This window comes from Poromitra crassiceps (assembly GCF_964638095.1).
Source record: "Poromitra crassiceps genome assembly, chromosome: 11".
In the NCBI taxonomy this organism is placed as follows: Eukaryota; Metazoa; Chordata; class Actinopteri; order Beryciformes; family Melamphaidae; genus Poromitra; species Poromitra crassiceps.
In genome coordinates, this window is record NC_139643.1 from 36,727,389 (window position 1) to 36,754,232 (window position 26,844).

At 44.0% G+C, this 26,844-nt stretch overlaps 1 protein-coding gene across 2 annotated transcripts in view; it reads right to left on the bottom strand.

The window, feature by feature from the left end:
* Window positions 1-4,863: 4,863 nt before the first annotated feature.
* Window positions 4,864-26,844, bottom strand: part of LOC310785383 (cytoskeleton-associated protein 5-like) — a 37,442-nt gene continuing 15,461 nt past the window's right edge. The window contains exons 24-45 of one of the 2 annotated variants that reach the window (XM_083646435.1): window positions 25,093-25,221; window positions 24,753-24,947; window positions 23,443-23,575; window positions 23,207-23,298; window positions 20,695-20,817; window positions 20,358-20,507; window positions 19,228-19,431; window positions 17,999-18,134; window positions 17,478-17,671; window positions 16,932-17,059; window positions 15,169-15,348; window positions 14,811-14,928; window positions 14,452-14,625; window positions 12,333-12,520; window positions 11,638-11,710; window positions 11,056-11,244; window positions 9,319-9,432; window positions 9,132-9,206; window positions 8,135-8,297; window positions 6,334-6,447; window positions 5,877-5,962; window positions 4,864-5,121 (exon numbers count right to left, since the gene is read on the bottom strand). In XM_083646435.1, coding sequence (XP_083502561.1) covers window positions 4,927-5,121; window positions 5,877-5,962; window positions 6,334-6,447; window positions 8,135-8,297; window positions 9,132-9,206; window positions 9,319-9,432; window positions 11,056-11,244; window positions 11,638-11,710; window positions 12,333-12,520; window positions 14,452-14,625; window positions 14,811-14,928; window positions 15,169-15,348; window positions 16,932-17,059; window positions 17,478-17,671; window positions 17,999-18,134; window positions 19,228-19,431; window positions 20,358-20,507; window positions 20,695-20,817; window positions 23,207-23,298; window positions 23,443-23,575; window positions 24,753-24,947; window positions 25,093-25,221 — 3,153 coding nt within the window. In that variant the 3' untranslated portion in view covers window positions 4,864-4,926. Of the gene's footprint in view, window positions 5,125-5,876; window positions 5,963-6,333; window positions 6,448-8,134; window positions 8,298-9,131; window positions 9,207-9,318; window positions 9,433-11,055; window positions 11,245-11,637; window positions 11,711-12,332; window positions 12,521-14,451; window positions 14,626-14,810; window positions 14,929-15,168; window positions 15,349-16,931; window positions 17,060-17,477; window positions 17,672-17,998; window positions 18,135-19,227; window positions 19,432-20,357; window positions 20,508-20,694; window positions 20,818-23,206; window positions 23,299-23,442; window positions 23,576-24,752; window positions 24,948-25,092; window positions 25,222-26,844 lie in introns of both variants that reach the window. The other variant, XM_083646434.1, reaches the window with a different exon arrangement.

The window sequence follows — 26,844 nt, forward strand, 5'->3', positions numbered from 1 at the left end:
TTCTCCCTTTCTTTTCCCTGCCATCTCTCTCTCTCTCTCTCTCTCTCTCTCTCTCTCTCTCTCTCAGCGTGTGACTCAGATCAGCCCTGCCTCATGACTGTTGGAATGTGGTCTGTGGTGGTTTCCAGCCCAGCTGATACAACACTGGAAAGGGTGCTGCTAGGTCACCCAAGAGCAGACATGATATATATGCAGACCCTTATTGTGAAGTGCCAGCACTTTATAGGCATGATAATGTCAGAGCAACCTAAACTATTTCTCCAAATTCCAACATTTTATGTAACCTCTGAGGAACAGCTGAGACCAAGTCGACCTGCTGGAAGAACTGGGACATTTTTCTTTGTGTATGTTTGAATATTGTTCAGTTGTTGTTTTTTTTGGCAACAGATAATTAAATAATTTAACTGTTAAAGCACTGTCATGATGATGGAGAACAAATCAGCCAACTAGGCAATGAAAACATTTAAAGGTCATAAACAGACAGAGAGACCAACCTCATGCATGTTATTTTCTTTGGTGTCATTGTCATGTTATGTCATTTTCCTGGAACTGTCACCAAGTCATTTCTTGGCTGTGGATTGGGGGGGTGTCACACAGGGACACAAACACATGCGCGCACCAGGGCCGGCGCCAGGATGAAATTACTTAGGGGGGGCGGACCGGTTATAACTGGGGAGGGGGCTGATTTTTCTTTTCCGATTTTTTTTTTTTTTTTATGATATTTTTATATCGTAAAACATAGGTTATGTAACCCGCTATGCCTATTTCTGGACTTTTTAACCATAATAACCTCTGAAAAGCGCAATAACAACACAAGAAAGACTACTATTCAAAATCAAATAAAACATTTATTCCACAGCAGCAGATTAAGGCATTAATAGAGCTGAGCTTTGCATAACGTGAAATGCGGGACCTGTCTGGAGAACATATGTCTATATGAAAAGTCATAGAATAAACAATTGCTGCAAAAATCGACAAAAAACTAAACAAAATAGCCAGTCAGTGCCAGATTCATTAAATTAAAGAAATAAAGTGATCAGATGCGTTGTCTCCATCTTTCTGCTCATGGCATGCTGTGTGCAGCTGATTTCTCTCTCTCTCTCTCTCTCTGTGTGTGTGTGTGTGTGTGTGTGTGGGGGGGGGGGGGGTACCACGAGGGGGCGCCAGGGGGCAGAGAGAGAGAGCAGAGATGATGATGTCCTCCGTGGGGACATCATTCCAAAACGTGAAATGGGCTGTTATATCGCCAAAGATTGGTAGATTGGTGTAATTTTTTGTTTCTGTGTAGTGAGTGACATTTCCAACCTATGTGCAAAGTTTGGTTACTGTGGGCCTTAGGGTTTCTGACGTCTATACAGTTTTACGGAAGAAGAAAAAGAATAATAAGAATAAAGAAGATAGCAAGAAGCACTAAAATTGACACAGACTAGAGCTATGTTACGTCAACAGCCACAGATAATACATTTGCCGTTGTTACATTACATGGAATGTTAGATTACTGTAACAATTTCACAACAGAATTCCATTACTTTTTCATAAACGTTCAAGGTTTTACTAATTCCATGACTTTTCCAGGCCTGGAAAACGCGTTTTTGAAATCCTATGACTTTTCCAGGTTTTCCATGGAACCCTTAATTAAATGTTTACTCTCTTGTGTGGATTTTCATGTGTGTCTTCAAGTTTCCTTTATGACCAAAACCTTTACCACAGACTGAGCAATTAAATTGTTTATCTCCTGTGTGGACTATCATGTGTCTGTTCAAGTCATCTTTACGACCAAAACCTTTACCACAGACTGAGCAATTAAATTGTTTATCTCCTGTGTGGACTCTCATGTGTCTGTTAAAGTTATTGTTACGACCAAAACCTTTACCACAGACTGAGCAATTAAATTGTTTATCTCCTGTGTGGACTATCATGTGTCTGTTCAAGCTTACTTTACAATGAAAACCTTTACCACAGACTGAGCAATTAAATTGTTTATCTCCTGTGTGGACTATCATGTGTCTGTTCAACTCATTGTTACGACCAAAACCTTTACCACAGACTGAGCAATTAAATTGTTTGTCTCCTGTGTGGACTATCATGTGTCTGTTCAAGGTTCCTTTTTGACCAAAACCTTTACCACAGACTGAGCAATTAAACTGTTTATCTCCTGTGTGGAATTTCATGTGTGTCTTCAAGTTTCCTTTTTGACTGAAACCTTTACCACAGACTGAACAATTAAATTGTTTATCTCCTGTGTGGACTATCATGTGTCTGTTCAAGTCAGCTTTACGACCAAAACCTTTACCACAGACTGAGCAATTAAATTGTTTATCTCCTGTGTGGACTATCATGTGTCTGTTCAAGTCATTGTTACGACCAAAACCTTTACCACAGACTGAGCAAGTAAATTGTTTATCTCCTGTGTGGACTATCATGTGTCTGTTCAACTCATTGTTACGACCAAAACCTTTACCACAGACTGAGCAAGTAAATTGTTTATCTCCTGTGTGGACTATCATGTGTCTGTTCAAGGTTCCTTTTTGACCAAAACCTTTACCACAGACTGAGCAATTAAACTGTTTATCTCCTGTGTGGAATTTCATGTGTGTCTTCAAGTTTCCTTTTTGACTGAAACCTTTACCACAGACTGAGCAAGTACATTGTTTCTCTCCTGTGTGGACCATCATGTGTGTCTTCAAGTGTGCTTCATTACCAAATCTTTTACCACAAACTGAGCAGCTGACATTTTTCTTCCTTGGAACTTCACTGTTTTTCTGTGAGTCTAAACCTGACTGAGGTTCACTAGTTTCCATCCATTCGTTATCATTGTCTTCAGTCTCAGAAGAGCCTGAAGTCTTGTCATCACTAGTTGGTTGTGAATTTTGATGAAGCTGTGAGGACTGAGGTTTCTCTTCCTCATCTTCACTCTTCACAGGGACAGGAGCGAATGACAATTTGGTGATATGGGCCTCCTCTGGCCCTTGAAGATGCTCTGCCTCCTGACTGGTGCAGAGTTCCTCTTTAATGTGAGGGGGCTCTGAGTCCTCCTGAAGCTGCTCTCCCCCCTGAGTGATCCGGAGTTCCTCCTGTTCCTCTTTCATGTGTGGGGGCTCTGAGTCCTCCTGAAGCTGCTCTCCCTCCTGACTGGCCCAGAGTTCCTCCTGTTCCTCTTTAATATAATGTGTGGGCCCTGGGTCCTCCTGGTCCAGACTGGGGCTCCACTCCTGCTGCTCAGCGGGAACCTCTTCTTTAATGACCAACAGCTGCTGGAGGTCTGGAGGCAAGGCTTCTCTGTGTAACCGCACAGCGTCCAGCAATTTATCTTCAACAGCAACAGTTAGGCGCTGCTTCACCACAGCTCTCAGCTCCTGGACTTTAGACATTTTAATTTCCACAGTGACAGGAACATTTCCTCCTGAACTTTGACAAACGTTATCCTTCAAAGCTCCAATAAATAGCTTCACAGCTAACGTTAGCTTCACAGCTAAACCATTCATCCGAGTCCATTGAGTAGTCTTCTTCCTCAGAGTTAACGGAGCCCCGCTTCCACTTTATATATTCGTAATAATATCATCCGCACATACGAGTCTTATTTTTGTAAATTAAACTTATGAAAGTATAACCAGGAAAGAATACGCTAAGTAACTGCTAACGTTACTCTCGTGCATGGGAGCTTCAACACGTCACCCCCACCACTACAATACCCAGAATGCCTTGCGGCACCAAAGAAAGCCGAGCAGGCGAAAAGTGCCACCTGGTGGACAGACTGAGGCTCTGCGGTAAGTAGAGAAAGCCATGGACCAGAGGATTCCAACGCAATGGAAAGACAGCAGCTGATTCACGGGTTAGTGCCTCCTCTCTGGTTGAAGGTGCTGATCAGTCAAACCTGCTGGTGTGCGATTAATGAAAAAGCACTGTTCTTAAACATCAATTTCAAGCAGCACTTTCCATGCCCAAGTCCCTCAAATTCAAGCACCCATCACGGCATAGTTTGAGACACGGGTCAAATAGCCTACCTTTACAAGTTTACAACAGAATTTAGCTAGCAGGCTTACAGCTCAAGACAATTAAAGAGATGCTTAAATGTGTTTATTTCTCAACTGTGCCGTTACTGTAATATCAAAAGAAAGTGGATTTCTATTCTTGCACAGAATATATAAATTCAAGCACTTTCAATGAACCATGTCGATTTAGGCCTCCATTTTCAAACTTTCAAGGCCTTGACCCCCCACCCCCCATTCACAAACGATTTCAAGGACCCATGGAAACTCTGCATACATCTTCTGGACCTGACCCATCTTCATCTATGATCATTGATGCCATATTGTTCACATTCATTGGCCCAACGTCCCATCTATATTTATTTTCAAAAACTCAGGGTTATTGACCGCCCCCCCTTCAAATTCACAAACTTGATTTCAAGGACGTGTGGGAATTTGGGAACCGTCAAAAACCTGCAGACTCGCAGTCATAGCAGCATGATTTGAGACTGCCGCTTTACAGGAGGCAGCAAGGACATTATGGTATGAAGTAAGATCAAAACAGTGATTTTCATGAGCCGTTGATAAGCCAGACCGTAATCTCTCAGACGCAATGTTTTACGTCATCTTATCTACGGCTGGCTACTGCGAGACTAGCCAGACAGTAACAAGTACATCCCCCATACTCCAGAAAGCCACATAATTCGACTCATTTGTTTTTAGCTTTTCCTATTGCATTTGCCAACATACACACGCCTAATTATTTTCACCACACAGGAAACAAATACCAATGAAATGACCCAAAAAACTCCATTAAACATGAAAACGAAATTTTATTTGTCAAAGATTGAAAAACATTTAAAACATATAAAATGTGTACAAATACACAAAACAGATAAAACAGAAAAAATATAGTAAAAAGATAAAATGACAAAACAGGGACAGTACAGACATCGACTCAGCGGTTGTTGCGCTTGATGTTCTGAAGACGTCTCCTCAGGCTGTCCAGGGTGTGGGTGGTGGGGGCGGGGCCAGCTGGCCGGGCGGGGCTCTGTGGCGCAGCCTGAGGGTGGTGGAGGAGATCAGACAGCTTGCTGGGGGTTTTGGAGATGGCAGCGGGAGCAGACAGTGCGGGAAGGTCCACACACTCTTCCTGCTGTGGAGAGAATAGCAGGTTAAATCCCACTCCCATCAGTTTTTCTACCAGTTTAACGGTCGCTGTTCTATCTCAAACGTGCCTGCTGTGCGGTCAAACGTCATGTGATCCTGCACCAAAGAACTTGCATTGATAAGAACAGAAGGCTAATTCGGTTGTTCCACTGCAACATCATGGAAAAAGGTCATCAAAAGCACACGCGCTTCATCTCCTGCCTTCAAAACGTGTCTGCGCTATAGCGCAGGTTACGCCGGAAACAGTATTCCCTCCATAGCTGCAAGGAATGCGCCTATTTCACATCCCACCTCAAGCAGCCATTTTGTGTCAAAAATGAAGGAAGTAACACGATGTAAAAAATTAATCCCCCCCCCCCCCCCCCTCTGTTGATATCAATTGTATGCAATTTACAACAGAGAGGGGATTACATTTTTTATATCGTGTTACTTCCTGCATTTGACACAAAATGGCTGCTTGAGGTGCGATGTGAAACGGGCGCATAGCCACATTATTGCGGAGATATCAACCAACATGCTACGGACTTCAAAGCTGATGGGCTTATAGGAAAGAACGTGACTCAAGGTTATCGAGCTAATGTTTTGGCCACTCAGTTTTGAGCCCAGCAAACGTCGTTACAGCCAGCAGGCTAAAATGACAGTCAGAAACAAATTGTCATCACATATGACTGTAGTGGGTTAATGTGGGTAATATGTGCCAACTGTACTAGCCATTTGAAAGCTGCCGTGGGAACATACCTTGGGCTGGTTCTCCAGGCCACGCAGCTGGAGGACGGATGCTTTCAGCTTCTGCTGGTCAGTGTTGGAATTGGAGCTATGGATGCCTGAGAGGGAAGGAGGATGCTTATTACAACATGTCCCAGAGACACAGACGCCATATTCACAAGCATGAGGAAATACAAACTTATCAACAACTCTACCAGTCAAAAGTTTGGACACACCTGAATTTAATGTTTTTCACCATCTTAAAGCCATTTTTAACACTTTTTGCTCCCCGCATAATTCCATAGTTTTGATGTCTATTATAAATATGAAAACATGTATTTAGTAGGGGGGGAGAAAGGCGTGTCTAAACTGCTGACTGGTAGTGTAGCTCCATCTGAACTGGATTCAAAAGCAGTGTGGGAGTGTATGACTGGTAGAGGAATGTAATGCATGTTCATACACACAGACGCATGCACACACACGCACGCACCTGTGCTGGTAAGTGTGTTATCCAGGCCCCTGAGCTGGCGGAGTGCCTTGATTCTCTCCGTGTAATTGTATGGTTTCAGCTCCGCTGAGCCGGTGGGAAGGGCGCTGGATGCTCCTGTAATGAGCAGACATATTACTTTCCTAACGGTAAAAAAAACGTGTGCGCCGCAAATGGATGGAAGCAGTTTCCTCACAGCAGGGTAGGCAGGGTAGGCTTTTTTTTAACGGGGGCTTTTTTGCCCCTGTGAAATATGTTTTGGGGCCATTTAGTATAATTTCCAGGACAATTTTATCAAATGTTGGGAAATATATTAGCTCTATTTTGCAGATATGCAATGACTTTTATCCAAGCATATTTTTTAAATAACATGCCCTACGGTAAAAGACAAAATATCAAACAAACTTACAAAAAAACCTATTTAAGCTTTTTCACACACAGAACCTTTAGAAGCATTTTTTGATTGGTCACCATTCAAACACTCCAAAGGAAATGCAAATTGCAAATGTTGTGATGGAGCCTGGAGGAATTCAAGCCAAGGTGTTACAACTGTCCCTGCTCTCCCCTACTTATGTGTTGTGTGAAACGGGGTAACAAGAGAGCAGTTTGGGGAAGCATGGGTTTGTAAACAAGGGACACATCACATGTGGGCTAATCTAGTTTTATTTGGTGTTTTTAAGGTAGATTTGGACTTTTGGCATTAATTATAAGGACTAAAACATCAACAGAACAACTAACTTGATTGCTGCTGAGGCAAGTTGGTGCACATGGCGAGTGTTGAGGTGGCTGTATTTTGCCTAGCGTTAATCTGCCGCTTCGTTATGCAGAACGTGCGTGCGTAGATTGGACTTCACTTCTAGATGGGAATGTAGCGTATTGATCGTGATATTGTAGCATGTTGTGACGAGCGGTGTGTTTGGATGTTTATTGGCTCACCTAACGTTACTTGCATTGTGTCTGTCCCCTCTCTCTCGGACCTGGGTCTGTCTCTCTCTGAACGGTCGGGTTATTTGTGCGATACATTTTGACCTTGTATCAATCCGTGGTGTTGATGTTTCCAATGCTCGAAACGCCCACATTGTACAACGTTAAATTGCACTCCATTGTTTGGCCTTTTTCTTCCTTGATCTTAAAACAAGTCCACACAGCATGAGAGCGCTAGGTCTCACTCAGGCTAATGTTCACAATATGCTGCTATTCTTGTAGGCTAACACACAGCATGTTGCTCAATGTTACGTGATAGTTCAGTTTTGTTTTACGGGGCAAAAAAAGCCCCCGTCATCCCAATTCCAAGGGCAATTTCTGATTTTTTTAGGGGGGAAAAGCCCTGAGCCCCCGCTAATTTCCGACCCTGCCTCAGTGAACTTTCCTGCGATGGGTAGCAATGCTGCGATCAATCTGGGAACTTGGAGCCTATTTTTATTTGAAAAAGAAATAGACTCTGGGACAGCCCTCTACAGCCACCGTCACTTCCTTTTCCGCATCCATGCTCCACTGTTTCCAGTGATTTTCCACTGTTGTTGTAAGGCGAGTTGACGTCTTCTGTGCAGTGTGTTTATGCGTTAACGTTATTAGCAAATAGCCGAAATGGACGCGGAAAAGGAAGTGACGGTGGCTTTTCCTTCACTTCTGCGTGTCTCTTCCGCTTCGGCTATTCCTTGATATGAAAGAGGTTGAGAATCACTGCTCCGGTGCAAACAGTAAGGCAAGTATTCCAGTGTTGTGGGGCTGAGTCGGCCTCGTTGGTCAGTGTAATTATTTGCATGCGTATCTAGTGATCAGACGTGCTTGGTGGCGAGCGTACCTGTGCTGGAGGCAGCCATCTTGGCCCTGTTGCCTCTCTCCGTGGCGACTGCAGCAAGGCCGCGCTCTATGAATTTCTGGATGTACTCGGACTGCTTCTTCAGGTGAGGGGTCAGGTCTACGGCTGGATACTTCCGCTTGAACTCCCACAGTTGGATCAGCCCCTACACACACACACACACTTTAGTCTGCAGATACTCATTCGTTATTATTAAGAGGGAGTTGATGCTGCACTAGGCAAATGTGTAAAAAATACACCAGTCTTACCAGCCTAAAGCTCAAACTTGGGTCCTACTTTGTAATTGAGACAGATTCTCACTATCTGTCCATTAACGGTCGTATGGACACTGGTGGGAATGGCCACAAAAAAATATTTGACAGATTTCTGCACTTCCTTGTTTCAGGGCCAGTGTGATTCTGCTCCATGAACATTGGCAAGTTCAAAATGGACCAAGCTGACTACAGCCATTGAAAGTTTCTCAGTTCCCTACAATTTATTTGAAGGTCTACAGGAAGAAACGTCTCAGAAGTGTTGTGTGGAGAACGGCTGCATGCATCTGTGGGGTTGAAAGGAAGCTCTGAAAGGCAGTTTGTTGATTTTCCTTATATGTGCGATCGCGATTACTGTTCACTCAGAACAAGGCAACCTTAGCAACCTTATGAAAAGCAACTCCAACAGGCCAGTGCTCACACTGCCAAAGATTGTCTATGTCCGAGGTGATGACTTACTCGGCAGTAAACAAGATGAGACTGAAATCTTTGGACCTGCAGTTTATTTTTTGACTGCCCAACTATTGCGAAGTTTACTTTACTGCAAGACATTTGAGTTCTACCGGCTACTTCTAGCCATGATTATGCTTTTTCCATAGAGGTGCAGAACTTATATATGCAGTGAAAAATGAGAGCCCACAGTGAGTAAAAATGTGACATGAGGAGAAGAAGAAGAAAAATGCTTGGGGTCCCAGGGGTTAAAGATAAAGTATTGCTAGTGGACTGACCTCTCTGCCAGTTTCTAGCACAGAGATCTTGTTGAAGATGTCCAGCAGCTCTTCTTTCTGTTCTGTTGTGATGACCTTTACAGGAAGGGCCACAGAGGTTTGTTCAGTCAGCATGAGCGGGTAGTACCAACATAGAAAAGTGTCCAAGTGTTTTCAGGCAGCTTCTCTTCAGGCTGTATTTACTCACCGACTTGTCTTTGTCTCTGCTCATTTTCATGGTCTCCGACTTCAGCACCTTCTTCAGATGTGCTTCCAGACCAGACTCCTTCCTGTTCTCCACCAGGGTGAGGTGGTCCAGGATCTACACACCACACACACACGTTAATAAAAAAATAGATTTATAGATTGCATAAGACTTGCAAAGCTGTATTGTTTCTTTCAAGAAAGCAGAGAAAAAAGCACAGAGGATTGTTTGATAAAGAAAAGTTCTGTCGTCGCACCGTCTTCAGCAGCTGCTAGCTACATGTACTGTAGGTCAATATAACATTCTCTTAATTAGCTAGAGCTACATTAACAAATACACAAGAGAATTGTGCTCAACGACCTCTGCACTGGCTAGCCTGAGTATTATTATACTGTGTTCCTAATTAATCACAATTATTCATCTTGGTGATTTGGGGAACAATTTTAGCGCACTATTTGCATCCCATCTTTGTACACAAGTTTAATTATCGCTTTAAAATTAGAGTCGGCTAAAGACATCTGCAGTGGATAACAGATAATATACAGAATATATATTTAAAAAGAAAATGCAGCTCATAAACTTTGGAGAGAGACTGCCAGTTATTAGCCAAGATATTTTGCCAAAGACTTAAGTGGAATATTCTAAACCAGAAGTGGGCATCTAGTATGTTCAGGGATGCAAACTCATGGAGTGAAAAATGTGTGGGGAAAATATTAAAAGTGCTCTATGTTGGGATCAAAAAGGTGAGTTTGCATCCCCGATATGAGGATTATAGCAAACAAGAATTTAAAACACACCCAGTGGTGTCACATCTAGGGGGTGGGGCAATAGAATATATCATCATCTATCGCAATAATAAACACTCTAGATAATTGTAACGTGGTGAATTTCCATTAATCCTATAATTGTGAATATCGTGACATGAGAATGAAGATCGTCCCGAGTGACTTGAAAGTCTAACTTAGCTCACTAACAAGTCACATAATAACAATCCTGTTGATTCCTTATTTTATTTTGCATTGTCATTTGTCACAAGGGGGAGCATGCATCTTTCCAGTCAATCGTCACTTGCCCGCTGTATCCTCCAGCTAAAAAAGTTAAATCAGACATGTGGAAATATTATGGGTTCAAAAATAAGGAATGACACAAAGATGAGGTTCCCACCTGCAGAACCTGCCGGAGGAAGGTGTGGCCTGGGGGGGGGTAAACACCCCCAAATATTTGTAGGAAAAGTAGAAAAAAGAAGAACGCTGCTTGGCTTAAAAATGTGTGATCAAAGTGGAGAGGTGCTCATTCGGAGGTGGGGTTCTTGTCCATGAAAAATAGAAAAGCAGCTGGGCAGTGGGCCCTACTACAAAAACCAAAGGCACTCCGTCTCAGTCGTGAAGGCAGATGCACTGCCGACACGCGTTGGGATAAGCCATTCCTAAATAAAGGCTTTTTAACTTGGAGACTGAGTGACTTTGGTTTTTGTAGTAGGGCCCACTGCCCAGCTACTTTTCTATTTTTCACCCCCAAATATGTTTAACAAAATGTAAGGTAAAGTGACTCCAGTATGTTTATTTAGTGCATAGTCCATATAAAGATTTTGTATGCCTATTTGGATTATTATTATTATTATCGCGATGATATGCGAGTAATCACGATGATTTTGGACAGGGTAATTGTGACATGAAAGGTTCCCATCGTCCCACCCCTAGTCACATCCCAGCAGTAAGGACAGAGTGGAGACGTGCCGACCTGGGGTCCGGTGAGGCGGCACAGGGTGTGCAGCAGGGTCTTCATGGTGCGGTGGGCCAGGTCGTTGGGGAGCTGCTGGAGCTTCTCTCGGGGGAAACGCTTCATCAGGTTGTGGACGTCCAGCAGGATCCTGTCCAGGTTCACGCTCGCAATGGTTTCCGGGAGGAAGCGGATCATCCTCCACAAACACTGAAAACCAACACAAAGACAAGTCGTGTCATTTGAGGGATAGGCAGTCTTATTTTATTATAAAAGTAGAACCCAGAGTAGTCATGGGGTAGACCCAGGGTTTGTTGGCTGGTATATGGCGGATTTTGGCTGGTAAAATGTGCAGCTGTCCATCAAATAAATATACCCGTTTATACCTGCCTGGATCCCGAAATCTTAATAGGAAGACGAAAGAGAGGGGAGAGAGGTGGGGGGGTACCCTGGGTAGACCAATGACTTTTGGTTCGAATGGGACATGACTCAATCCAAAAACATGGGTTTAATCTGAGGCTAAGCAGCTGGTTTTGGACTCAAATAAATCCCCTTGGTATTAATTCAATCATTTTAATACTGGTTAGTTTCAGTCTGGCTTACCTTCATGACAATATCAGAGAACTTTGAGGAGGGGTTGGAGGACAAGGCCTCTTGTAGCAGCACCAGCAAAGCACTGCAGAGGACAGCAGAAACATTCAAATGCTCACAACTTTAGGATTTATGACAATTAAAGGCTCCGTCAGCTTTTCTACCTGTGGAACGTTTGCTGCTCCATGAGTGTGAGCGCACGCGCACGCTGTATAGTCGCACGTCACCATAAGCGTCAAAGAACTTGCATTGATAAGAACTGAAGGCTAATAGCTTGTTCCACTGCAGCAGAACGACTGCAGCGCTGTTGTAAAAAAAAAAAAAAAAAAGCAGAACCGCTTCGCCTCTTGCCTTCATTGTTTGCGCCCACAGCGGAAATAGCATGCCGCCATTACGGTCTCCGTAAAAAAACGTTCGTTTAGAAGCCACAATATTGTTAAAATAACAATCGGCCAATGGGGATCAAAGCTGGTGGGCTTTATGGAAAGGGCGTAATTCGTAACAGTTATCGAATTGGTCATTCAGTGGCGTTTGACGGCACTTTGTTTCAGAACACCTGTCCAATCAAATTAGTTCATCAGAACACCTGTCCAATCACATGACTATCAGAACACCTCTCCAATCAGATTACTTAAACAGAAACAACTCCTGTATCATTTGGTACAAATTCCAAATTGTTAAAAGCCAGCATGTCTGCCCACACACACCTGAATACGTTGGTGTGCTCGCCTTTCTCGAAGAGTTTTGCCAGCAGCATGTTAATGGAGGAAGTGATCTGGCGTCCATCTTTCAGCGCCTCCACTCTGGGGTCCAACATGGCGGTCAGGAGGCCCTCTACCAGGTCCTTCAGCACTCCAAACGAGGCTTCCCGCACCAGAACCTCCACTCCCAGCATCTGTGGAGAGAGAGAGAGCAGACTGTGACATCAAGCAGAAGAACGGTGGACTAAACTTGATAGAAATCTCAACCCTACAGACTTATTTTTGGACAAAATGCAAACTAGAGCTGCAACGATTGATTATTCAATCGACAGAAAATTAATCATCAACTATTTCTATAACCGATAATCGTTTAAGACTAATTCCTAAGAATAAGAATACAAAAATTTAAATGTAAATATGAATATTTTATTTAGTCTTCTATGACAGTGAACCGATTATCTTTGGGTTGTGGACTGTTAGGACAAAATAAGACATTTGATGAGGTCATATTTGGCTTTGAGGTAGCTACCAGACTCCAGCGCAGAGTCTGGCTGCCATGTCATTACTTGTTGTTCCATTTTATACTCTGTTGTGTTTCCACCTCCGGAGTCTACCACTTCTGCGTTGTGTTTTCAGCCTGAACGGCATCTTATCCGATTACTTGATTGTTAATAATCGTAGATGACTAAAATAATCGATAGCTGCAGCCCTAATGCCAACATACCAATTCTAGAACAAAAGTTCAATGGACAAACCAAAGAGGATCCTGGAGCACACGATTCACTGGAAAATTGCTTTATTCAATGACTAACGTTTCGACGCCTGCTGCGTCTTCATCAGTCATACCAATTCTAGACTAATGCTCGTTGATGGCTGATAAGAGGCGAGCGCTAACCACAGAGTGCACGCAGATGCAGGAGTTAAAGCAAGAAAAGATTTGTGGGCCTGAAAAGTTGTCCAGGAGGAAATGTGTACCATGTATAGAGGTGAGTATTAGATTAATTTAGATGAATTGCCTGAGAACTAAGCCCTGCAGATGTGGAAGACTGTGGTTCTCAAACAGTTGAATTGACTGGAGCACGCAAAATCACTGACCTACAATTTTAATGAGGTACAAAAACATTTCGACGCGAGCAGCAATTTCTTCAGTGTTTTGTTTGACTCTGAAGAAGACGCTGCTCGTGTTGAAACGTTAGTTTTTGTACCTCATTAAAATTGTTGGTCAGTGATTTCATGTGCTCCAGTCAATTCAACTGTTTCCAGTATCCTGTCCTCTTGAGAGCACCAACCTCCCTTTGTGGAGGGGCTGAAGAGATTCCTTCTATAGTGGTTCTCAAAGGTCAACGACCCCTAAACTGACACAGATTAGACCACAAATCCCCCATTTGATAAGATATAATGTCCCAGGGTCCTGTTTATGATAAGATACAGTATTAATGAAGATTTTATGAGGGTTTCTACTCTTTTGTAATGATGGATTCCATTTCAAGCACTTTAAGGACAAATTGCAAAATTACGAGTATGACCAATAATTCTGAGATGTTCACATACCAGGCTCGTAAATCCTCTAGTCTAATGCAAATTTGTTTCCAATCATGCTTACACACCGGAATGAATCATTAACCCCTTAACATAAACTCAAATGAATCATGAACCCTTAATATAAACTCCAATGAATTATTAACCCTCAACATAAAATCAAAGCAATCATTAACCCTTAACATAAAATCAAAGCAATCTTAAACAATAGATGGGAAGAGAAAGTGTGTCATGCTTGGCCCAGCAATTTTGAGATGACTGAGCGCACAAGGCTCAAAATCAAGAGATTCCGGTAAGGCTAAATTCAAACACTTTTAAGGACCTCTTTATAAATCCAAGCACTTGCTTTTTCTTTTTTTTTTTTATTCCAAGTATTTCCAGACCCGTGGCAACCCTGTTATATCGATTATCAGCCCAAGTAAGAGCTGATCAGGGCCTGCGTGACGGGGTTCAAGAAAACAAATTACTTCTAACCTGTCTGGAAAACACAGACGAAATCCATCTACTACCCCATCTACTAAAACCACAATTTGACCGATGGACAGAACATTTCAGGGCGTTTGCTAAACGCGTCCCCGTGGCTCACAGTCATGATGCTGCCGATGATGCAACTGTAGAGCTTGGAGACGTCCTCCTTGGCGACGTCGTGGTCGGCCATGTGCGTGCTGTGGACCAGGCGCAGCTGAAGCACTGTGGCGATGAGGAACTGGTTGATGTTGTTCACCGCCGAGTCGCTGTGCTGCTGAAACACCTCGTCCATCTGCACAACACAGACCGACAGAGAGAGGTTGGTGGGTGGAGGTCTCTTTGCTCGCAGCTCAACAGCTGGTTGATGAGTGTATATAATACACTAAAATAATAATCAAATTCTTTGCCAGTTGGATGGAAGAAAACTTGTGTGAGCAGAAGTTGTGTCTTGCTGGTGGCCATGATGTGTCTTCATACCTGGGTCAGTGACTGTATGCTGGTGTTCAGATCCCCAGAGGCAATCTGAGACATTACCAGGGTGATGGTGGAGGCGGGAGTTTGGTGGAGATCAAAGTTGTGAGGAAGTAGGCGTGTCCTAAAAAGAAAACATAATCACTGAGGCACTAATGAAGACTGTTGAGTCACTCGACAATGATGAGCTACTTCTAAACTTTCCCAGGTGTCACTGTCTGGTATGTCTTTAGCAATGCCCAAAATGCCCATACAAGGCACGCTCTACTTTTAGTATATATACTGTACATACTACACCTATATACATGCACACACACACACACACACACAAAACACCATGGTTGTTATTTTCTGTGTGTCCTACTTGAGCTCTGGAATAGGCTCCATGTCGTCCAGGTCCTGTAGCTGCACCAGCTCAGGCAGCTGCAGGTCGGCCGGCGAGTCACTCTCCAGCAGGTGGAGGTCCAGGGAAAACTCTGATGCGACCAGAGACGGCTCCGGCTCTGCCGGCTGTGCTGCCTCAGCCTTCTGGGCACGAATCTGCCTGCAGGGACAGAGGGACAGGAGAGACTATGACTAAGTTAACGAAGTCATCAGAACTACCAAGAGTAGGACGAAAGCGGGGGCAGGGACAGGATAGGGTCCACCTGTAATAGTTACGTATTACTACTAGCCGAGGCAGGTAATATTAACAACGAGCATGGGTATTAGGACATGAACTTGACAGATAGCTCAGGGCTTGTGTCCTTTCTGCCCATAAACAAATCCATTTCATTTTTTGAGCCATAAGAAACAGAGATAGTGGGGAGAGCCAGGTAGCAGCATAGACCAGACCAGCACATCCGGGTAATTTGCAAAACTTGAAGGCCGCGCCCCTTTTTAGGGGATAACACAAGCCACTCGCGTTGACTTCTATGTAAAATAGCAGTACCCAAAACATCTATAGAAAAATAACAGAATTAATTTCCTTTATAAATGACCCAAAGACACCATGACATGACAATATATTTCAACTCGGCCGGCCATAGAATGCGCAAGATACATCGACACGAGGTACTTGCCTTATATGAACGCTGTATCCAGTTTCCACCAGGTTACATGCATCGTCCACATTGACGGTGTCACGACTACCCTATCGTAGACCAGTTTTTTTTTTTTTATTGTTAGTGAAACTATAACAACACAGCAACTCTTCGGCATATCTCTATCAAATTAAACCATTTTAAATAGTTTGTTTGAAGTGGTTTCGGCTTCTTGTACCGTCGTTTACTATGGTGGGTTTCCCCTAAAAAGGGGCGCGGCCTTGGAGCTGGGCGCTTGAAGACGCAACGCAGTTCTGGTCTATTGAACTTTTTTTTGCCTTATATGCAAATTAGTATAGGACATCATCTGGCGATGTTATGAGCAGCCAATAGCTACTTTTCATGGGGATTTTTTTACAACACTGTAAAATTTACAACGCTGGTGGAAGTAGTCGTTCTCAATCAGTGGCCAATAGCAAAGCACCAAGTGAGCGAGTTAAAGTTGACAGCAGTTTATACTATTGTGGAGGCTTAGCAGCAGCTAGCAGGCTAGCTAGCAGACTGGGGGCTCACAGCCAGCCAGGCGGACAGCTGGACTGCACTCAGCCTGACTCACATGACACACTCCTGTGTATAAGTTGTACTGTAGATTCGAATGGATTACCCACAATGCTCCAGGAAATTAGCCAGGATTCATCTGAAAAATCACCCGGAATCAACTGATAATTGGGCTTAAAACCCTGTCTCAAAAACCAATGGGTGACGTCACGCTCACATTGTCCATTCTTTTTTTTTACCAATCTATGTTCTTAATATATCATTGTGGTCAGATGAGCACTGTTTCAACTGCCCTCCCACGAACATTGTCTTGTATGAGAGAAAAAAGAAAGAAAAACATGTTTGTATGTTTGTAACTGTTACACTGCTACAAAATCAGTAATGAACCCCACAAAACCACTTCACCAGGGAATCCCTATGAATTAAGAAAACCCACATCTGTTAAATGCTTAATTAAACAGTTTGGACTAATTGCCGAAGCCATTAAGAGTAAGTATCAGGAGGTGCACATGCACGTCATTAAACCAATACGCAGAGTGAAGCATACCGCAGTTTGGAGGGCGGCTTCTCGTCGTCGGTGGCGGGTTTATCCTCCACCTGTTTAGCGGGCGGGGCCATCTCCTTGGCTGAACGCTTGATCCTCTCCTCCAGCATGCTCATATCCTTTTCTGACAACTAGGGGCAAAACACTGGTATTACACTCTGTTTAGTGTGGGAGTACACAGTTCCTCCGGTCTCCAAAAGAAAGCACAGTTCAGGAAAGTTGAAAATGGGCAATCTTTTTTAGAGGCATGAAGGCACCGACTTGCAAGGATTGCTTCCAAAACTATGTAAAAAAAAATCAACTAACTAAACTACCGGTCAAAATTTTAGACACCTGATTCATCACCTCAAAGCCATTTTGATCTAAAGGCTTATGCTTGAAATTCCTTTTTTAATACAAATAATTTATAAATAGTAGAGTTGATCTTATGTATGAATTTCTTTGCAAAGCATTTGCCTGTCCAAAGGCCGGATACTTTCAAGAATCTGAAATATAAGAGTGTTGATTTGTTCCCACCCAGTAGCATAAAGCTTTAAGAGGGTTGCATACATTGCCAATGAGTTTGTAGACCTGGTCTCCACACTTGTTGTAGGCCACCACTATGGTGTTGAGAGCTGCGTTGCGAACTGCTGTGTCTCGGTCTCCAATGTGCACAGCGATCTCCTTCAGCGCTTTGGCCGGCGTCGGCTGGCAGACCGACATGCCGATCAGCGCTATGAGACAGCCCAGCTCATCCAGACACTCTGGAGCAAGAGAAAGCAAAGCGTCAGGAAAATAGCAATACCTTATCAAAGGGGAAATACATTTGGCATAATAGAGATATATATCTCTATCTATCTATCTATCTATATATATCTATATATATCCCTCTTACTGATCTGTGCTGCTCTAATTGACAATGTTTATCTGTCCCTTTTAAATGGTTTTATCTTATGTTGCTATATACAGTATGCTGTGCATTATGAGGGTTTTGTAATTTTGTTGAACAATGACAATAAAGCTCTATCAATCTATCCATCATCTATCATCTATCTATCAGCATGAATGTTGAGCAAATGATCCACTCTCACCAGCTCTCTGTTTGGAGTTCTTGGACTTGGTGCCCTCCATGACCAAGGGGAACATTTTGCTGGCAGGGTAGACTTTACACATGCTGCTCATGATGGCGCGCACATCCTTCCTCACCACATCTTTGGATTCACCCATCTTCAGGCCAGGAGGTGCAGAGAGCAGAATGAAACAGACATGGCAGGTAAGCAATGACAATGGCAGCCAGAAAGACAGCAGTTTACAGCTTGACACGGTGTTCTCCAAGTAGGGAGGGGGAGGGGGGGGGGGGGCGACTCAGATGGCCCCTGTGCACTTTAGAGTGTCACCATGGAAAGTCGGGACGGGAGGCTGTGCCACTGCAGCTAGCAACCCGACTCAACAGTGCAACTCATCACTGTCACACCCCCTTGTGGCTCCTCGGATAATATTAATCTCACTACTATATAACGAGGCGGAGGGGTGCGCCGCGCAGCGCACAATTGCGGTAGAAATGAGCGCGAAATGCACCTCGCTAGCAATGGGCGTGCAATATTTCTAGTTTCTAGTGACAATAATTAGGGTGGGCAAAATTAGTTGCTTTGTTTTTGTATACATTGGCAGAAATACTTGGCATTTGTGCGATCCATTGCCACACAAAATATTGCAATACTACTGTACTATGCTGTATTGACTCACACACACTTGAGGTATTGGAAGCACTATGGGTGAGTAATTCAGACCAAAAAGCGTAAGTAAGGGAGGGAAACAATCATTACCAATCATAAACTAGTGTAGAGACACTGTGGAGCACGTCATCATTCAGAAACCACGCTCAAAAGGGGGGGAAACAACCCCCCCCCCCAATCCTGGCATTCTCATATGTCGCATGCATGGTCGCGTGTTGCACACAAAGATCTTATATACGGAAGATGAACGCTCCAACTTACTTCCTTGACAGCTAGATCCACATTTTTCTTCTCGCCAGTTCTCAATCAGTCCTATATGTACAGTGTGGTGGCACTCAGTTTCCCCCCTGGGGGATTAATAAAGTATTTTGTATCGTATCGTAATGGCTTCCTTGTTTTGCTCGGGAGTACAAAAAAACAAACAAAAAAAAATCTGCGCAGCCCACCACACAACAGCTTTTAGCCATGTTTAATTAAAGGAAAATGACGCTGGTGTGTGAGTGAATGGAGCGCTTTCCCCCGTGATGGGCATGGCCTATCTCTCTATAGTAAAATAGTAGCCCAGGTACCAGAGACACACAAACCTTGAGGATGAGGTAAGGAATGAAGGAGTTGGCCTCCAGCTCGCTGAGGTGGTACTCCTGCTTGCAGAGGGAGAGGAAGAGGAGCTTGAGGAAGTCGAGGGCCTTGTTCAGCACACTGCTGTTTGTGTCGAAGAAGCGCAGCGTGAACCACTTGAGGATGAGGTCCAGGCATGACACCATGGCCTCGCTCTCCACTTCCAGATGCTAGACCACACAGAGGTGAAGAGACACAGGAGGACAGCATCTATTTATAAGAGCCAAAAATATTCTGCTTTGATGGTAAAGTGGTTACCGACCTCTACAGGCGAGCAGCAGGAGTGACAATAACATTGACAGATCTCATGTCGTCCTACACAATTCTCAAGGTTTTTCCCTGGATAGACGGATTTTTTGACTAAATTGTGAGGGACATTACTGTATTCTTTGATTTCTGCATTGATTTTGGGGTGCTAGAAAAAAAGAAGATCCTACCAGTAACCGATATTTCAGTTCAGTACAACCCCGACTGCATATTAAGTGAAAATCAAGCATTTGTATTGTATCATTTTAGAGAATTTCAAAGTTTAAGTCCCACATTTCTACATTGAAATGGCTTCCTTTCTGAAAATGGAGGTGCTATAAAAAAAACATTGATGCATAAATTCTGACAATGACAGATAACGCTGCCCTGAATACACACCAACTCAAAGTCAAGCATGGTCTCATCTAATATTAGAGGTAAGATGTGAGGCATCAATATTACATTTAGACTGTTTAATAACAATAGAAAATCTTGCTCGTAGCTGCTTTAAGTTTGAAAATTGGGGGGCTTTACAAACGCATTGCTCCACAAGTTTAGTCTTTACGCAGACCCATCATGGTTACAGTCACCAAAGGCCCATTCTGAGCCAGGGAAAACCCTTAATCCTGCCTGCATCTGCACATACACACACACATTTTTAGGAGGGGGGAGGGTGGAGTCAGATGGCCCCTGTGCACATGGTGTGTCCCCACAAGGTTGGGTCGGATCGGGGCGCCGGTGCCACTGCAACACGCCGCCCCGACTGCTCAGTGCAACTCATCACTCCCGCACCGCACCCCCCCACAGCATCAAAGTGCAGAGCAGATCCCTGCAACGTGCGGGAGCTCACCTCGCTCATGGTGCCGATGGCCCTGATGTGGCGCTGGAAGTCCGGGTGGAAGAGCTCCTCCTGCAGCCACTTGGCAACACAGGGAGCCATCTGACTCTTCAGCTGCTCGATGTATTCATCACGGGGAGAAGGGAAGTTCCACTTCAGCACCTGAAACAATCAAGTTATACACACACACACACCCTTTATTCTGTCCCTACACACCAAATTTGAGGCATCTCAAGCGCGATGAGAAACGCAGAAGCAAAAACCCTGTCTGGTTTTGGATTTTGTAGTTTTACAGTAGCACAACACGCATCAAATCATTGACGGCATTGCAAATGAACAGGTAACACACCTTCAAGCTCTTCTCCTCTTTGGCCCGCAGCTCTTTCCTGCCGGGCACGAGGGTGAAAAGGGGGCCCGACCTGTCGTCCTCCTCTTTTCCCTTGCCAGAGGGCTTCTTGTTTGTTGTTGCACTCTAGAGATGGACAGTGTTGGGCAAGTTACTTGCAAAATGTAATATACTAAACATTACTAGTTACTTCCATTTGAAAGTAAGTTACTTTACAATATTACTGTCTGTGTAGAGTACCGTAAATTCCGGACTATAAGCCGCGGCTTTTTTCCCGTTTTTTGGCCCCTGCGGCTTATATAACGGTGCGTCTTATCTATGGATTTTTTCAGAAAAAAAAAAAAAAAAAAAAAAAAAAATCTCTCTTTTTTAGCACTCTTTCTAACTATAAATCCACTTCTGTTTTAATTTCCTCTCTTGCCCTCTTTTCACCACACCGCGGACACTGTGTGCACTGTAAAAATAAACAACGGTGGTGTTGTGTTATGTTGTTTTGTTGAAATGTTGTAATACGGTAAATGGGAGCTTCCTCAAACAGCCATCTCTTCCCGACAATCCCCTCTGTGCGTGACCACTTACATATGGTAATTACGGTAAGCAAACGGCCACTCGGGCAACAACTCCCTCCCCCGACTACCAGGAGAAAATCACAAACTTCGGCGAATTCACACAAAGGAAGATCAAGGAATATTCACAACAAGACGAGCAGTAGAAGCAACACTCTCACTTACCATGGGGAAGGTACGCAGAAATTCACACGAGGCAGCTTTCAAGTTGAAAGCAGTCAATCTCGCATTAAAAGAGAGCAGCCGCCGATCAAACAGAGCAGCCGCGCGTAACCTGGGCAAAAGGGACTGTCCGTCCGGGGGAGAACTACTGAACAACTCCCTCCCGACTATCAGGAGAAAATCACAAACTTCGGCGAATTCACACAAAGGAAGATCACGGAATATTATAGGAGTGTGAAAACATCCACAATTACCAACGGGTTCCAAAACGCTGGACTGCTGCGGGATGAAGAGGATGACGCCACGGGGACTGCCCCCTAGTCCGATACCTCACGAGTCCGATACCTCACGAGTCCGACACCTCATGGTTTTGGGTTAGGGTCTGGGGGAGGTTAGGTTTAGGCGTGGGGGTGGGAGAGGTTAGGTTTTGGGTTAGGGTCTGGGGGATGTTAGGTTTAGGCGTGGGGGTGGGAGAGGTTAGGTTTTGGGTTAGGGTCTGGGGGAAGTTAGCCTCTTTTTTCGGACTCGTGAGGTGTCGGACTCGTGAGGTATCGGACTCGTGCCATGGCACCTGAAGGAGAGAGGAGAGTGGTTGACGAAGCCACCCTGAACCTGTTCGTTTCCGACACTGAAGATGAGGACTTTGGTGGTTTCAGTACGCAGGAAGAAGAGGAAGACGAGGATTAGTGACTTGACTTCTCTGGTTACAGGTTTGCTGCACATATACGGTAGCCTATTGTTGTGTGATTTTGTCTGGGGATTAGTGACCTGACTTTTGTTTTGTTTTGTTGAAATGTTAATAAATGGGAGCTTCCCCAAACAGCGATCTCTTTCCCGACATTCCTCTCTGTGCACGAACCCTTTCATATGGTAATTAAACATCAAAACACCCGCGGCTTATAGTCCGGTGCGGCTTATAGAAGAAAAAAATAGTCAATTTTGGTCCCGCGGCTTATACACCGGTGCGTCTTATAGTCCGGAATTTACGGTAGCTAGTTACTTATTACACTACTTTTGCATTACTTCCACCAAAATAACACCTGCAGCAGAATGACATCGCCGCCCCCGAACCACCCTGAAAAATAATTTCAACAGTCTCGAAGTCCGTGTAAACCGTCAAATTCTAAATGTTATTCTTTTCCTTTGTTATTGTCATCTATAGTGGTTATCTGCATAAACACACACTTTTGATTTTGAAATGATTGCATCTTTACTTAAATATGTGCTTAGATCCCCTTCCCAAAAATGTATTCCATTTCTAACTTGTGTTACTTGACAAAGTAACGGTATATTAGTGAAATCCTATTGTTTGAAACTACCGCAATATGAGAAAGAGCAAAATGTGGTCCAAATGGTTAGCCTTTTAATAGCATACAACCTGTCGACAACAAACCTCTGTTGTTGCCTTTCAGAAACGAGAAGGTGAAAATCAGGGTGAGGAAAAGAAGCCCGCATGACCCACCCAGCTCACCCAGGTGTCTAAGAGAAAGATTGAAGAAACGAAGGTGAGAAAAAGAAAGAAAGGTGTGTTGCCACAAAGCCCCTCCCATAGGCGCCTGTAGCGTTGCTGGCAGCAGCCTTTCTCCATACTGGAGTACAAGCTGCTGTTGGTACTTTTTGGTTCTGCTGCAGAGATCTCCGCTGGCCAAAACAACCTCACAGCTCATAGATGAGCAGCAGCCTTTCAAACTACGGTAGCTTCATTAGTGTGGAAGTTGACAAGACCATTAGATGCAAGAACAACTGTTACAGCCTTATAAAACCAAACCACCCGTTTCTGCACTCACTTTCCCCTTCGGTGCAGTCGCTGCCTTGGCACTTTTGGCATCGCATTTGTCCTCAGTGGCTTCACAATCCAAATGGGCTGCTTCATTTGGAGCTGCAGTAGGAGGTAGAGGAATAAAACATTTGATTATAAAGCTCACTGCTGTTGTACAGAGACTAGTCAATTGGTGTTCCCATCCATGGTAGACTGCCAAGAGGGACACGTTCCTTGTTGGCAGGCTTTCATTATTTGACACACCTGCAGAAGGTTTGGCAGGAGGAGCAGAGGTGGCAGCTTTGGCGGGGGCAGCTTTGGCAGGACCAGCAGGCTTGGCCGGCATGATGGACCTGGCCTTGTCCAGCAGAGCAACCACCTGGTCTTTAGATGCAGGCTGCACAATGAAAAACACTTGATTCATAAAAGACAGAAAGAATAAATGCTAAACAACAGTTTCTGTAATAAACATGCTCAGTTGTGCAGGCTTTGATGGAACTTCTGAGTCGTCTTAAAGATGTGCTGCTAAATGGGCTGCAACTAATAATTATTGTCATTATTTGGGCAGCATGGTGGCTCAGTGGTTAGCCTTGCAGTAAAAAGGTTGTGGGTTTGAATCTCGACGGCTGCCCGCTTTCTGTGTGGAGTTTGCATGTCCTCCCCGTGTTTGCGTGAGTTACCTCTGGGTGCTCTGGTTTCGTCCCACAGTCCAAAGACATGCTTTGTGTAGCATCGTAATGTAACTGTATATGATGTATGCAACTATGTTGTGTGTAGACAATATATGATGTAGTAGCATCATCAGTCTCCATTGTAGTATATGACTGTGATGATGCTGTATACTGTAAAGCCCTTTTGAGACATACTTGTGATAAGGGGTTATAAACATAACTGAACTGATTGTTTAATCTATAGGGTTAACGGAAGCCAATTAATCTATAGGATTTACTTTTAATAATTTAGACTACAAAATGGGAAAAAAGAACAAATGCCTCTCAAGTCACTGGAAGTCCAGTGATTCTTAAAAAAAGAAAATCGAAAAGTATTCATTTCATAGTGACATGAAATGGAAAAAAGCAGGCAGATTTTAGAATTTGCTGTAAACCGCAAGCGTTTTTTTCACTCGATAAAATTACAATAGAGAGGAAAAGTGAACGTCACTTCCTGCTTCAGCACTGTACCAGAGATTTTCTTCCGCAATTTATTTTCCCAAAGACATTTAGTAAAATGCTTATAAAAAGATGTTTACTTGGTCAAACCAAATGGTTCAAACATATTTAGAATGGGGAGAGACCATAGAACATTAAACCAAATTTGTTTTACGTTTTGGTCCTAGTGAAATGTTATGCGATCTGTCCCGTTTCTAAATATATCTGTACCGTTTGGTTTGAACAAGTAAAACTCTTTTTTTATAAGCATTTTACGAAATGTCTATGGGAAAATAAATGGATGAAAATCTCTGGTACAGTGCTGAAGCAAGAAGTGACATTCCACTTTGGCTCTCTATTAACTGAATACCAAGTGTACACAAGCATTAAACAGGCTTAGCGCTTCAGCTGGTCCATGGTGCCTACCTTGAGTTTCCCCGCGGCCTTGTTCATCTTATCAAAGCCCAGGTGCGTCATAAAGAGAGGCAGAGCATCTTGGGCCTTCTTCCTCACATCTGCATTGCGGTCTTCCAGGCAGGCGTACAGCGGAGCCACGCACAGCAGCAGGTCAGAGGTCACCGAGCGCAGGCCGGCCAGCCGCTCCGCCAGCCAGCCAAGCAGCTACAGGGCAGAAATAAACAGAATGGCAGAAGACATTTTATAACATTTCTTAAAGTCAGCTGGCTACCTCACTACTCCTGCTTTGTGAAATACCCCCCACCCCCCGCCCCCACCAGACGGACCACACAGCAGTTAGCAGTCCCACCTCCTGTCTGAGGAAGGGGTTCTCCCTCCTCAGCTCCTCAGATAGCTCCTCCCCCTCCAGCCACTCCTTCATGCCGGTCTGCTCCACCCAGGCCGACAGGGTGGCCAGCGCCGCGGCACGGACCGTGTTCTGATGAGGAAGCACAACGTGGGACACATCTGTCAGAATACAAAGCTATAGGGAATAGCATGGGTTGTCACATTTCCCACTGACCACCATCATTGTATTCCCAATTGCATTCACATTTGTACTTCCCATTCATTTGAATGAGCCACAGAAATAAACTTCAGTGATTTTCAGCACATTGAACAGATTCAACAACAGATCCTGCTGCTGCGATGGTGCAGCATAGTGCTGCACAATTAATCGAATCGCAATCGCAATGTCAGCACGTGCGATTGCATAACCGCAAAAGTGTGCGATTATTTTATTTTTTTCACGTCTTTTTGAGTGTGTGTGAGAGCCTCCTTTAAACTAACGTTACACGCGACGCAGCAAACACACGTTTCTCAGCCATCACACTGGGCATCAATACTAGCGGGAGACTTCTCCCATGCACTCCCGCAAATAAGTAATGTTATGTGCAGCAAGGTACATATTATCTACAGAGAGGGCGAGATAGAACATCCATGATCGCTAAGAGCAAGCTATGCTAATAACTAGCTAGCCGTTCGTTCAGAAACGCATGTAAACAGCCGTGTGATTAGTGAGAACGTCAGTAAAATAAGGAGAGAGCTGCAGGTGCTTATGCAGAACTAGTGCGCGATTAAGTACACAGTGGGGATGACCCGCTGTGATGAAGAATATAACGAGATTAACAAGGTTGATAGCAAAACACTGTCGCAGCTGCCAGCACTGGCAGCATCACCTCCAGGCTAGCTAACTAGCCTGTCACATGACGCCTTCATGGTCCCTCGTTAAAAGTCTGCAGATGCACGTTCTCACCTCTCTCTCTCAAGAAGCGTCACGTGAGTGTGGCGTTTAAGGCCATCTGTCGCTACAAAATAAATAAACGGGGTGTATCATTCATTAGTATTGCTGGACAGACATGTAACTGACTTTGCAACTTTGCTGAGCCATCTTCTATGTGCTGTAACACAGTGCAGTTTCTATTTGACTGGTGTTTCTTTTTTACATGTTTGGGACAGGCAAATGTCTCAAAATGTTTTATTTTTTTGTAAAGATAATTTAATTTCAAATTGTTTTATTTTTTTAGTTTTAATATATTTTAAATTGTAACATATTTCATGTATTTTAGTCTGTGATATGTGAAACCGTGGTATTTTTGTCCAAGGTTATCATACCGTCAAAAACTCATGCCGGCACATCCCTAGATACCTAGTGGCAGTGGTGGCCCAACGGTTAGAGAAGCGAGCTTCAATCCCCGGGACCGGCAGGATAAATCTGGGTGGGGAAAGTGAAAAGGCAGCGCTTGCCCCTCCCTCATTACCACCACTGAGGTGCCCTTGAGCAAGGCCTTAACCCCAACTGCTCCAGTGGAGCTGATCAGTGGCCAGCAGATCAGACTGTGGTTGTACTGGTCAGCTTCCAGGTATGAATGTGTGTGTGAATGTGAACAGGGCACTCCTGAAAAAGAGAGCATTGCTCTCAGTGAGACTCCCCCTGTATAAATAAAGGTAAAAAAAACCAAAAAAAAAAACCTCTTGTTTATTATATCGCAATCACAATCGCAATCGCAATATTGTCCACCCTAATCGCTAATCGCACCTTTTCCCCAAATCGTGCAGCACT